This window comes from Oryzias latipes, chromosome 22, assembly GCF_053564925.1.
Source record: "Oryzias latipes strain Hd-rR chromosome 22, Olatipes_Hd-rR_3.1".
Classification (NCBI taxonomy): Eukaryota; Metazoa; Chordata; class Actinopteri; order Beloniformes; family Adrianichthyidae; genus Oryzias; species Oryzias latipes.
In genome coordinates this window covers 8,645,247-8,659,193 of record NC_136258.1, presented here as the reverse complement: position 1 = coordinate 8,659,193, position 13,947 = coordinate 8,645,247, and the positions used below count along the sequence as shown (strand labels likewise).

The 13,947-nt window shown below is 46.5% G+C and overlaps 1 protein-coding gene across 3 annotated transcripts; it reads left to right on the top strand.

The window, feature by feature from the left end:
* The first annotated feature begins 3,636 nt into the window (after nt 1-3,636).
* On the top strand, nt 3,637-11,466 carry zfyve21 (zinc finger, FYVE domain containing 21). 3 transcript variants are annotated; one of them, XM_011490677.3, is made up of 8 exons: nt 3,638-3,825; nt 5,641-5,691; nt 5,981-6,149; nt 7,461-7,536; nt 7,744-7,835; nt 8,044-8,097; nt 9,426-9,550; nt 10,459-11,466. In XM_011490677.3, exons 1-8 carry the CDS (start codon nt 3,703-3,705, stop codon nt 10,492-10,494), a joined length of 726 nt encoding a protein of 241 aa, XP_011488979.1. In that variant the 5' UTR covers nt 3,638-3,702; the 3' UTR covers nt 10,495-11,466. The 3 variants fall into 3 exon arrangements, with proteins under 3 accessions (XP_078797006.1, XP_011488979.1, XP_011488980.1); XM_078940880.1 differs by lacking the exons at nt 9,426-9,550; nt 10,459-11,466 and adding an exon at nt 8,186-8,366 and having other exon boundaries at nt 3,637-3,825; XM_011490678.4 differs by lacking the exon at nt 8,044-8,097 and having other exon boundaries at nt 3,639-3,825.
* Nucleotides 11,467-13,947: the final 2,481 nt, after the last annotated feature.

The window sequence follows — 13,947 nt, the reverse complement described above, 5'->3', positions numbered from 1 at the left end:
AGGAGAATCGCCGTTTGGCCGTGTTTCATCTGAGGAGACTGACTTTAAACCCCCAATGGTAATGCGGCAAGGAGAAGGTGCAATACCACGGACGACCACTAGGCGCCGGCTCTATAACAACTGTCTGCTAAAAGCCCATCATTCACAGAAACCAAAGGCTGTAAAAAATGCAGGTGAATTACAAACAGCAGTGAGAATACAGGTAGATAAAATAATACATACATGAACTGAGAGATGATTGGAATGAAACGGGGTGAATGGATCTCTCCTTTTATTTCTCTCCTTAAATTTGAATCCAGTGATGATAAATATCAGCTCTTCTAGTTTATCTGCTCAAACTCTTCAGGCTCTAAGACCCTCCTTCGCGGTAAGGAAAAACTCCTAAAAAACGGGATTAAAAAAACGGAAAAAATGGAATAAACGATGAAACCTCAGGGGTGTCCACATGAAGGAGGGATTCTCCCCCAGGATGGACAGGCGATGTACCAGGACTCATAGAGAAGAATTACCTTATCTAACTCTACAACTACATATTTAAAGTTCAGCAGACGAGCTTCATCCAGATGGGGGGTTGGTGGGTTGGGGGGAGCGAGTCGAGCCGGAGACAACATTCAGAGAATGTTGATGCAAGAACCGGGTTTATGTCAAGTCTTTGCTCCTCAGAAAAGGCTTTCAGAGAAACTGCACATCTGCTTTTCATTGGAACTTCCACAGAAAGTCAGTCTAGGCTTGCTTCTTTAACTGCAGCCCCCCCAAAGCAAAGGGAATGACTGTGCTGCTGGATGAACTCTATGGAGGGGTTTTGTGCCATGATTCCAAGCACAAAACACTGCTTTGACCGTAAAACTTTAAATATGTTCTGTGCTCAAATATTATTCTGCATTTGAAACTCAAAACTATGTGCAAACAAAACAATTTTCACTTGAGAGAAATTCTCTTCTGTCCTGGAAAGAGAGCCGGACGCCGCGGGATAAATGGGCCACAAAACCCGGCCAATCACAGACATGCTTTTTCTTATTTACAAAAGTACAACTATTTTGATTGCACATGTTTTTGAGTTTCAAGTGCAAAATAATGTTTTTTGAGGACACAACATTTTCAACAATATATTATAGCATTTGTAAGCTATGAACTGGTGCCAAATCTGGGTAAAGTATTAATCATTTGGTTTAGCCTCCCTTTAAGCTATGCAATTAAAATCATTTCCTGGAAAAACAAACCTCCTGGACTTGGGGCCCTTATTGAATTCACAGATCACCACGCTGCAAATGAAAATATTACTTTTTCTTTGCTTTCACAAGGCTATGGGAATCTTCACAAAGGACTGCAGAAGCTCAAACCCGGGAATCACATATACTTGGACCATATACATATACTTGGACCATACCGTCGTCATGGACACCACAAATGTACATGTGTTGCAGCGTGGACACTTTCTTTTTCTGGTGTAAACACAACAGTTTGAACTTAAATGTGTCAACAACCAAATTCCACCATGGAGATCCATCACAAACACACCGTCTGTTGATTGGGAAATGATTGAACAAGTCCACTTAAATACAGCAAAAACTCACATTTCAGTTCAACAGCAAATAGCTCTGTGTTTGGTAACAATGCCTCCTTTCACTTCATAACTCTGAATCCATCCATCCTTGTAGCTTTTTAATAAATGCTGAATTGAATCTATCCTTTTATTCAACAACGTCGCTTGGTTTGGTTCACTCAGTCTCAATAATCGTACCACAGTTAACAGAAAATTGAACAGCAGTCACTCAAGAGTAAAACCCAAAGGTTGACTGATGGCCGCAGAAGCCACACCCACTCTGCACTGCCACTACTGTCTGTTCAGATCATTATCATTCAGGACAAAGAGAGGTTTGTACCAGCCTCAATCTGACTGAGACACAGCTTTGTCAGCGTTTTTAACTTGTCCTGTCCAACAGCTGAGCAGACAGATGGGAGCTGAAGGCCTCTTGTATTGGACAGATTGTTCTGTTACAACAGGGGTTCTGGTTCTTCTGACACACGAGGTGTGTATTTGTATAAACCCCTTTTGTTATTTAGGTTAAGCTTTATTTTGATTTTGATTACATTTGTGTCCTTTTTTCATTGAACTGGACAGAAAAGAAGGAGGGGAAAGAAGGGAGGGATGTTGGAGGGGGGGTAAGGGCACAGAGGAAAAGAGGAGAAGGGGAGTTAAGGAGATCTAGAGGATGATTACAGAGGTAGGAGGTACAGTCATTAAGCAACAAGATGCTGGAGGATCATCATCATTACTGTCAGTCAAAAGGGGCAGGGCCTGTCCACACATACTCCCGTGTCACAAACATACCTGTTGGCTCCAAAAATCTTCACGCACAGTCATGTCACCATGTACTCAACACAACTACAGATCACACGCACACACATGCACACAAGGCAACACACGGAAAGCATATGTCACACATATTGTGACATAGTGTGAGCTGACACCTGTGCTCAGGTGGGTGTTTATGTTCTGCTGAGGTGGATGATGGGATGTAAAAAGGGGGAACCCTCACCAAGATACCCCCCCCCCCGAAGTGGTAGTGGTAGCCCCCCCCCCACGCCGGCACGGTGTAGCAGATAGAGGGAATTCGCCCGCCGGGTAGTCCAGTCAGACACTCAGACCAGGGCGAGCCCCATGGCCCCCCAATGCCCAGAGCAGGAGGTACAGGAGCACAAAGAGGGCTGGCCCTAGCCCAGCCAGGAGGATAGCCCACCAGTACCCCATCCTCCCTCCCCAACCCCAGACACGAGCCAGGGTCCCCCAAGGGAGACCCGCCGCATGCTCACCCCGCAGGAGGTCGGGAGAGAGTAAGGCAGGGGCCGCCCGCCTTTGCCCATGAGGAGGACACCCAGGAGAAGCGGTGGTCCCTGAAGACCAAGCTCTTTTTGGAGGGGGCCAGAGGTCAAGAGCAAGACCCCAAACCCGCACCACAGGGGCACAGACACCCCCTGGCTCAGATGACATATGATCCCAGTTTCATGGTCCCACCAGGAGAAGGGCCTGCCCGGTCCGGGAGACCAGCACCCCGTTACCGAGGGCCTGGTTCCCCCCACCAGGGACGGGGTAGGGGACAGATGGTCAGAGGTCCCACCGTCCTTGTGTAAGTTATGTGTGGTTTGCTTGTGTGTGTGTTGGAGTGTATGTTTTGAGACGGAGGGGTGTGTGTGATTAAGGGTGCAGTTAAAACTGGGGGGTAGAGCACCAAGAGGACGTTGCCTGATTGCTCTCAGTGATGTCCAAGTGTTTGCCTCAGCAGGTCTGAGTTTACGGTCAGTATTTTAGTGAATGTGTGTGTGTTGCATTGATTTCACTGAGGATCGTCTCTGCTCTTCGTTCCCATCAGCGAAGGAAAAATAAAGTAACTTTGATTTGATTGACACTTTTTAAAGGTTACGACAAAACTAAAGCTGTTTTTAGTGACAGCAAATGCAGCATCTGCATTGTCTGCTTTAGTTTGGCCTCCAAATCCACAGTTTAAAGATATTTTTCAGTTTTCTGCCTTCTGTCCGGCAGAAACGCCTCCACATGAACTGATGGGTGTAGAAGTTGAGCTGAAAAACAAGACATCACGTGACCTCCGATCCGCGCTCTGATTGGCTGAAGGCCGTGTCCTCCTGCAGGGGGCGTGTCCTGACAGCGTTCTCGGTGGAAGGCAGAGGGCTCGGTCGCTCGGCATGTTCTCCGTTCCTCCGGGGAAGAAGCTGCTCCGCAGCTGCAGCGGACTTCGGATGGTGGCAGACGGCGGCAAAAGCTCTCCCTTCTGCCTGGAGGAGCCGCAGTGGGTCCCGGACAAAGAGGTGAGACCGACGTGACGGCTCGACGTTCTGCTTCCACACGAACCAAAAGTCTCCCCTTCCGGTGGGAGCTTTTCACAATAAAGCCTAAAAATGAACGTCATCGTGGTTGGAGACCGAGCACGGTCCTCCATTGGAGCTGCAGCTGACCAACCTTTGCTCACTAACGTTTTTGTCACGTACTGGCAGGATCAGTGAACAGTACTAGAACTTTGTTCCACGGTCCAGGCCTCCCTGGACCTTGACGTGCTCCCAAAAAGAGTTTCACGATTCATGAATCCTGAGTTTAGGAGTTGCAGAGCTGGAGTTACAGCTCCACGAACGGGTCCCGGACCACCAGAGCTGGAGCTACAGCTCCACGAACAGGTCCTGGACCACCAGAGCTGGAGCTACAGCTCCACGAACGGGTCCCGGACCACCAGAGCTGGAGCTACAGCTCCACAAACGGGTCCCGGACCACCAGAGCTGGAGCTACAGCTCCACGAACAGGTCCCGGACCACCAGAGCTGGAGCTACAGCTCCACGAACGGGTCCCGGACCACCAGAGCTGGAGCTACAGCTCCACGAACGGGTCCCGGACCACCAGAGCTGGAGCTACAGCTCCACGAACGGGTCCCGGACCACCAGAGCTGGAGCTACAGCTCCACGAACGGGTCCCGGACCACCAGAACTGGAGCTACAGCTCTTCCATGAGTCCTGGACCACCAGAGCTGGAGCTACAGCTCCATGATTCCCGGACCATTAGACCGGGATTCAGGAATCGGATAGTTACAGGAGCTATCTGAAATACAGTGAAAATGTTCCAGACATTCCAGTTTTGTTAGATAGAAACATTACGCATAGATTTGAGGGATTTCAACAGTTAATTTCTTGTATATTTGGTTTGGTTTGTTTCTGAAAATGTGATCATATCAGGACAATTCATCCGAGAGTGGAACCTCAGATTCAGTGTGGTTTCTTTTCTGGTCGTGAAACTGTGAACCAGCTCCACACCCTCTTTAGGGTGCTGGAGGGATTGTGGTAGTTTGCTCATCCAATCTATAAGTGTTTCGTGAATTTGGAGAAGGCGTTCGACCGCGTCCCCCATGGTGTCCTGTGGAGGCTGCTCTGGGAGTGTGGGGTCCGGGGAGCCTTACTGAGGTCTGTCCAGTCTCTGTATGACCGGAGTAGAGCTTGGTTCGCATAGTAAGTCAGACCGGGGCTGCCCTTTATCAATAGTTTTTTATGGACAGAATTTTTAGGTGCAGCCAGGGGCTGGAAGGGGATCTGGTTTGGGGACCACAGGATTTCCTCTCTGCTCTTTGCAGATGATGTTGTCCTGTTGGCTTCATTGAGTCAAGACCTCCGGCGTGCATTGGGGCGGTTTGCAGCTGAGATGAGGGTCAGCACCAATAGGTCTGAGGCCATGGTTCTTGACCGGAACCGGAGAAAGGTAGTTTGTCATCTCTGGGTGGGTGGAGTGTCCCGGCCCCAGGTGGAGGATTTTAAATATCTTGGAGTCTTGTTCACGGGTGAGGGAAGACTGGAGCGTGATATTGACAGGCGAATCGGAGTGGCGTCCTTAGTTATGCGGTCGCTGTACCAGTCTGTTGTGGTGAAGAGAGAGTTGAGCGAGAAAGCAAAGCTCTCAATTTACCGGTCTCTCACCTATGGTCATGAGCTCTGGATCATGACCCAAAGAACCAGGTCCCGGATACAAGCGGCTGAAATAAACGGGTGGCTGGTCGCTCCTTTAGAGATGATCAGATGCTGCTGACCATGTGGAATCTGCCCGCTCAGCAGGTTGTGTAACTTCCTGTTCTTCTTTCTGTCATCCAGTGCCACAGATGTATGCAGTGTGACATCAAGTTTGACTTCATGAAGAGAAAGGTCAGTCGTCTATTCTACCATGATGCATCAAACTGCAGGTTAAAGCAGCAGATCAATTCAAAAATATCAACCTGTAGCTGAACTTGTTCTGGTAAATTCTTGTTTTCAGCTTGGACGCTGGGACCTTATTCATCCGTAGTGCTGCTTTGTGTTTGTGTTGTTAGCGTCAAAGTTTCTGTCTTGGCGTCAGAACAGATTCTTTAGGCTTCGTCTTGGATGCCATGGTTGTGAGAAAAGCGACGACCTGGTGGTTAGTGAAGACCAACCTGTGCTACCTGTGTTTGTGCAGCACCACTGCCGGCGCTGTGGCCGCTGCTTCTGCGATAAGTGCTGCAGTAAGAAGGTGGCGCTGGACCGCATGTGCTTCGTCGACCCGGTGCGGCATTGCGCCGACTGCAGCCTGGTCTCCCAGAAGGAGGCCGACTTTTTCGACAAGCAGCTCAAAGTGCTCATTGCAGGTGAGACGCTCCTTAGAAAGAACTTATCTCTTTTCCAATACATTAATTGTATTTTTTTAGCATCATGACCCAAAACAAGACAAACAATAACCCCCCACCCCCCAGTCCCTCCTCCTTCTCAATAAAATTAAAGCAAGGCATGTATACATATATATGTATAGACAGTAAAGAACAGAAGCAGAAATGACAATAATCATTATAAAAACTACAGAAACCAAAAAGATAGAAAAGGATATAGTGCTTAAATGAATAACAGAGTTAAAATGACAGAGAAAACTGGTCATTCTGTCACTTTTGGAGATGTATGATTAAAGAAGTTAAAAGGGCGTCCATACCAATACCAAAGTTCTACATTTACGTCGAGAACCTTTTAGTGTTTACCTTATTTTCTCAAGTTCTAAGTGAAATAACAGAAATGATCCAGTAGTCCAGTAATCCAGTCTGTGGGCGGAGCCGCGTCCTTCCATTTGAGAAAAGCGTTGTGCTAATAGTGTAAACAAAACCCAATCATTCTAAGTTACCTTTCATCAATAATTCCAAACAAAGATCAAAGTAAATGTGTCACATACGTCTCATTAGGACAGAACCAAACGTGAATCAAGGTGACTGCAGGTGGTTGACATCTGTCACATGCGGGTGAAACAGCTAGTATGCCGTCATTCTATTGGTCAGAAGAACCATTCTGGATCTGATACCTATTTTTTAACTCATTCTTGATAATCCTCTTCGTTTCAAATTCACTAGAACTCCATGACAAATGCAGTAAAGATTATATACCATGGTCTGGGTGAATACACGATGCTGATTGGCTGCTGGGTGTGCATTAAAAAGTGATTACCGCACGCCTAAAAAAGTAGTTCCGGTCACATAGCTTAAATGTTCTGTATCACTACGCCGGCTTCTTTAAAACAAACCTTTTTTCTTCATCATCTGGACAAAAACCATCGGTTAGAGGAGAACTTTCTCTCCGAACTGATGCTTTATTTAACATATCGTGGTCATCAGAATAGATATATTGCTGGACCTTGACTGCAGCGGTGGTGTGGTGCGTTGTCACGGTAACGTGCTGCAGTAGCATTAACGCACTTCATGGAAGCAACTGATGCTTCCGTGAAGTGGGTTAATTTCATATAATGCACACTTTGTCGGCCATTAACCTTTATATATAGATAATGTGTTTACTTAAAGATGAGGTTTTTAATCAGAATTTGGTGTTGGTCACTAATATATACAACACGATCTATCCGCTCTGCTCGCTCCATCTCCACATGAAGCTGCAGGTAGATCCTCACCTGTGCTGCATGTTTCCAGGAGGAACGTTCAGCGTCACCCCAGGAGAGTCAGAGAAGTCTGAGGTCATGACCTGCCGGCTCACCTCCCACCACCTGTGAGTCCTCCCTCCGTGCACAGAGCTTTCCTTATCTGGACTGTTCTGTGGACATTCCTGTTTCCTGTGATGGAGGCTCCTCCCTCAGCTGTGGTCCTGAGCCGCCTGTCCTCGTCCGGGACAGTTGGTGGAGCAGGCCTCATGTTGTAGCTGTGCAGCGATTGGCCGTTCTGCGGCTCACTGACCCTTTTCTCTGCTGGTCATTAGCTTCCTGCTGCTGGACGGTGAGACTCCCTTAGAGGTCCCGGTGAGTCGGATCTCTAGCATGCAGATTTTGACAGATGCTGCGAGTCCAGGAGGTGAGTCCGTGTTGAAATATTTCAGCTGCCGACAAACACGTTTAATTCTCTCTTGTGTCCTCTGAATACTGAACCTCAAAAGCTGTTTGCGGTTTGATGGCGTCTCTAAGTCCCACATTAACCTTGGATTGTGCCCCCCTGTGCTAACACGCCTCCTTTCCTGCTGCTGCTGTGACTCTGGGGGCTCCTCTTCCTCCTCTGGGCTCAGACAGCGACATTCACACTTACACCAGTCTGCTGGACAGTCACTTCCTACCTGAAGGTCGGCTTTGGTTCTGACTTCATCTGTCCAGTCGTCTTCACTCCATTCCTCCATTTTTCCACCTTTGTCTTTTCTGTTTGCATGACAGGTTTCCTACAGAGCCCTGGACGTGACGTTGGGGATAAAACGATCTATGCTCCCTAAAATTAATCATTTGTGACCACAGAATACTAATAAGTGACCACAAAATGCTAAATGGTGACCAAATAAAATAATTTGTGATAACAAGATGCTAATAAAATGCTAATTTGCGGCCACGCCACACTAAATAGCGGGCACAAATGATTAATTTGAGGAAACAGTTGGTTTCAGGTCTAGGGCTCTGTAGTTTCTGTTTGCAGAACTTTGTTCCATCATCAAGAAGAATCCAGTTGAAGTAGCAGGAGTTGTCATGTTTTGGTGCAAGCTCGCCATCGATCGGTTCCTTCTGCACTTTTCTGGTTGAAGGAAACTCCGTGTTGCATGCTGGGAGTGTGTGTCTGTAAGGGATCATCGGGTATGTCCGAATTCCCACCCTAACCCCTACATAGTTCACTCTATAGTGCGTTCTCCATTTCTAGTGCTGTCTGAATCTACAATTCCAAAATCCAGTGCCTTATCAATTTCCCAGAAGTCTCTGTGAAAGATCGGAGGATATAAACCACAATGCATTGCGTTGGAACAATTTTTATCAAAAAAAGTATTTAAATGTATTTTTTTGATTAATCATCAGCGTTTTTATCTACAGGAGACAGTGGATCATAAATAATCGTCACAAAACACTCAAACCAATTAGATTTTAACCTGTGAAAATGATGTCATATCTGCCGTTTAAATAAAAATTAGAAAAAAGTAGTGAGCATGGTGTCCGAATTGCTCTACAATTCAGGGCTCTACATAGAGCTGCACTGTATAGTTTTTTAATAGTTAGGGGTTAGAGTGGGAATTCAGACAACCCGAATTACAGCCCGAATATATAGTGCACTATATTCACTGTATAGTGCATTAAATAGTGTACTATATGTACTGTATAGTGCATTTTATAGTGTACTATATTCACTGTATAGTGCATTATATAGTGCACTACATGCACTATATAATGCACTATACAGCTATATGCTCTATATATAGTGCACTATCTAGTGCACTATATATAGAGCACTATCTAGTGCACTTCATAATGCATTATATAATGTTGAAAAAACTATGTAATGTGAAAAAACATGAATGAAAACAAATCAAACAGGGACTTGAGGTCTTAGCTGAAGATCTTGCTGTTGTATTTTTTTAACTAAAGCAGGTAAAAAGCAAACAGGTAAAGGGTTTGTGGGGGGGTCTGTGTGTGGCAGAGAGCTCGCGGCCCAGCGGCATCGTCCTTCACTACAAGCGGATGGCCCACATGGACACGCAGCAGCTGCGGATGGACGTCACAGAGGACAAGAAGGGCCCGGCGTGGCTGGCTGCCATGTACAAGGTTAGAGCACGCCGTAGAGCGACGCCGATGTCCACGCGCGTGCATGAATGCTCAGCCCACCTGCACGACAGGAACGAGCCCAGACGCATGGATGCAGCGGTTTTGTGGCTGAGGCCGCGCCGTTTATTTGGTGTCTGACAGTTCTACCTTCCAAACCGTAAACCAACCCTGTTAGTGACCAGTTAAGGTCACTAACAAATCTGTAGATGCAAATTTAAAAGATTTAAACATTAAACAGAACAAAAAACAAACTAAGTGCTGTGTTCCAGCAGCTACTAAGCATAGAAATAAAATGCATAGATAACTGCACAGCAAACAATTATCGAATGAAAGCCTAGCCAATGTTAAAGCTCATATTAAACAATCCCAAAACCTTTTCCAGTGGCAGCTGAGCATCTCATCAAACACGTATTTGTTTGCATAAACATCGTAACAATTACTTATGGTCGTGTTATTTAACGATGATGCAGAGGGTGACATTTACCGTGATGACCTTCCAAACCGTAAACTGATCTAATGCGTGCCGCACGGAGTAACAACAACAAGCCCCCAAATACGCTGTCCTGTGAGGGATAAAATGGGGAACAAACCTCAAGCCCGAGAGCTCATACAGCAGGCGAGTCGACGCAGCCGGTGTGAACGCGGCATCAAGCAGTTGTTCAGCCCGCCCCCCGTACCCATCGAACAGACGGCCCGTCTGCTCCAGGGAGAGGCGGCTGACGCTGCATCGTTACAGAAAACCCTGAATCAAGTGAACGTCCCTTCATCCAGAAAGGGCTGCTTACGGGTCCGTGGCGCAGGAACCGGAGCGAGCATGGCGCCCAACGCAGACACGAGCGGGAACCGAAGCGTCTGATGGAATGAGCAGTGAGACTCTTGATGGTAAAACCTCTGCTTCTCCCCGACAGGCCGCCAAGATGATGAAGTCCTCTGGGGACCCGTGACCTCCAGGACGTCCGGTGGCACGCCCCCTCTGTTTCTGGGATCTGATTGGCTCCTGGTTGGGATTACTCGTCACTTCTTCTTCCTTCCAGTTTTCTTTAAAGCAAATGTTTAAATGGAGCAGAGGTTCCCGTGCAGCAGAACCACGTTGGGTTTCTGGTTTTTAGCATTCTGAGACGCTGAAGCTTCAGCTAAACTTTATTCTTTCTTTTGCACAAAATCAAACTTTATATGAAAAACTTTATAGAACTAAAGCAAACAAATAACATGGCACTTTTTATAACCTCTCAACCCAAACAACACAATAACGTTATGCTGCTGGTTATTTTATTATTAGGACTTTTTCTTTTTGCTGTTGAGACATTTTTTTGTTTTTGAGGAGGATTAGGACCAAGTAGCCCCGCCCCCACAGGACCCTGAGCTGAACCCAGACCTTCCAGAAGCAACTTAAAGGGCAGATCCACCAAAACGGTCAGACTTACAGGAAGGAAAGCGACGCCTGAGGAGAGTTTGTCGCTCACAGCAGAGATTTCAATAGAATCAGCAACTCTGGAAATGCAAACGGCAGCACTTTTTACCATAAGTTCAATGTTTAGAGGCTGATTTTCTTTTTGAAGACTGTTCTGGCGCCTGGTTGTCTTTGTATCATGATGTGAACTCTGAAGTCTCCCTTCTCGCCAGGAAAGGACGCACAAACCGCTTTAACTGTACTTCCAAGTATTAAAGTTTTCTATGATATATTTTGTTAAGTATTTTGACGGATGGCATGTACTAATTTTTAAGCAGAACTCTGTCAAGTATTTTTAATACACGGGTCTTCTGTCCTTTTCCTTTGGGACCGTGCAGCACGGACACGGACGGCGAGCAGCGGATGAGCACGCCGCAAAGACGACGTGCAGCTGCTGCACATCTGTATCTCTGAACGCTGCAGCTCGTACTTCCTGCTTTCATTTCAATAAAAGCTTCACACTGCACTTACCGTTGTGTGACAGTAAAGCAGCACAAAACACAAGCGACGCCCAATAACAGAAAACCCACTGAACAGGAAGTCCACTGCAGAGTCTTTCAAAATAAACCTCTGCAAAGTTATTCCTCCTTTATTCACACGAAGAAACAAATCAGTGAGAATGTATTTGACTTTGCTCAAACTGAAACTGCAGAGAGCTCAGTTCATAGAAACGATCTGTGGAGACTTTGAGCGACTGAACCTGTCATCCACTTTTGCTTCCGTCTGTCGGTGCCTAAATCCATGTAAACAACGGAGCCAGGAAAATGCTTTTCTGCTGACTGGGGAGTCTCCTCGTTCAGATTGACTGACCAAACCTGGTCCAGGCAGTCGCAGTGAGAAGCCAGACTTCTGTGAGATTGGGGTTCCCCACCAAGCGGTGGGGGTCTTGGGGTGGGGATGGCTGGGCACTCTCCCTCCTTCTTTTCACATTCCACCATCCATATTAGAAGAACATAAACACTCAATTGAGCACAGGTGTTAGCTCACCTTTGCACTAATAGTTGCGTTATTGAATGAAATATTTCACACTAGTTGGTTTGAAGGCATAAGTATGCGTGTGAACACTATCTGTTTTGTGTACATGTTGACGTGGACATTTTTGCAGCTAGCAGGTGTGTTTATAACATTTGAGTGTGTGTGAACAGGCCCCGCCCTATTTGTACTACATTTGAACCTTACCGTAATGATAAACAACCAGTAGCTTGTTGCTTTATGCTGCTTCATGGATTTACCCCCCCCCCCCCTCCTATGATCACCCTCCTATCCCTCCCCTCTCTCTAACATCCCTCTCTCTTCTTCCCCTCTTTCCTTTTCCGTCCGGTCCAACACCAAAGATTTTCAAACATGATTAAAATGAATAAAGTTTGGCCTCGATTACAAAAGGGGTTTATTCAGACATACCTCTGGTTTGTCTGAAGATTAATAACCCCTCTTGTTAAAGTAAAATATGTCCAACACAAGAGGCCCTCAGCTCTCATCTGTCTGCCCAGCTGTTGGACAGGACAAGTTAAAAAATAAAAAAAGATTGGGGTTCGGCAGTCCTGGGGTGTCGAGAGAACGGGGTTAATTCTACCCTGAGCTCCAGATCGACCATCTCCACACCTGAGGACATCTGTTCCAAAACAGTTTGACTTCAATCATTTCCCCTGAAGATTTCCCGCCGTCTGTTGGAGCTGCAGAGGCGCCGCTGTGTTCAAACATGACCCTCTGACCTGGACAAACTGAAGGATATGACAGAGGCTTTCACACTTCCACAAACCTGGTGATGAGTTGTTAATTTATGTTGACACTGCCCTCAGCAACATGCTTTTAGCCCACGGTGTTCCCACTGGACAAGTAGGGAGGGGCTTCTTCTTTTTCTGTTTACCAGAGCATGTCTGCCACCTACAGTTGGAAGTCTTGGTGGGAAATTTTAAAGTGGTGGAAAACGTTGGGAGTTGGGTCATCTAGACCCACAAGACAGTGCTCTGAACCTTTTTTTCTTCAATGATTTGTGATCTTCAAATCTTCAAATACATGAAATCTTTCCACCTTTGTCGTGGTAGGGAGAACACATCAATGTAAAAGGGGGGGGGGGTCATAGGATAGTACAAGGTTAAAGGGAATGAAAATCAGATTTTAAATTTGAAAAATACACATTGTATATTTGGAAAAAAAATTAAAACAGTTTTAAACTTGAAAGAAAAAATTTTGAAACTTGAAAGAATTATTAAACACCTCAGCCTCCCTGGGAAAGTCTATGCCAGGGTTCAGGAGAAGAGAGTACGTCCGATAGTCCAACCTCAGATTCAGGAACAACAGTTCGGTTTCCGTCCTGGTCGTGGAACAGTGGACCAGCTCTACACCCTCTTTAGGGTGCTGGAGGGATTGTGGGAGTTTGCTCGTCCAGTCCATATATTTTTTGTGGATTTGGGGAAGGCGTTCGTCCGCATCCCCCATGGTGTTCTGTGGAGGGGTGTTCTGGGAGTATGGGGTCCGGGGAACCTTACTGGGGGCTGTCCGGTCTCTGGATGACTAGCCCTTGTGCTATCTTAGCTGACCCCACCCATGCATTCACGTGTTATTCCTACCATGACAAAGGTAGATAAAGGTGGAAAGATTTCATGTAATCCATGGACACCAGTGAAGATCAAAAATCATTGAAGAAAAAAGGTTCAGAGCACTGACTAGTGGGTCTAGATGACCCAACTCTTAATGGTAAAGTGCCTAGGATAGCACAAGGGTTAAAGTAAGAGTTTGGTTCCCATAACTGGCAGTAAGTCAGAGCTGTTCCCGGTCCACGTTGGACTCTGGCAGGGCTGCCCTTTATCACTGGTTCTGTTCGTAGTTTTTATGGACAGAATTTCTAGGTGCAGCCAGGGGCCGGAAGGGGTCTGGTTTGGGGACCACAGGATTTCCTCTCTGCTTTTTGCAGATGATGTTGTCCTGTTAGCTTCATCAGGCTGGG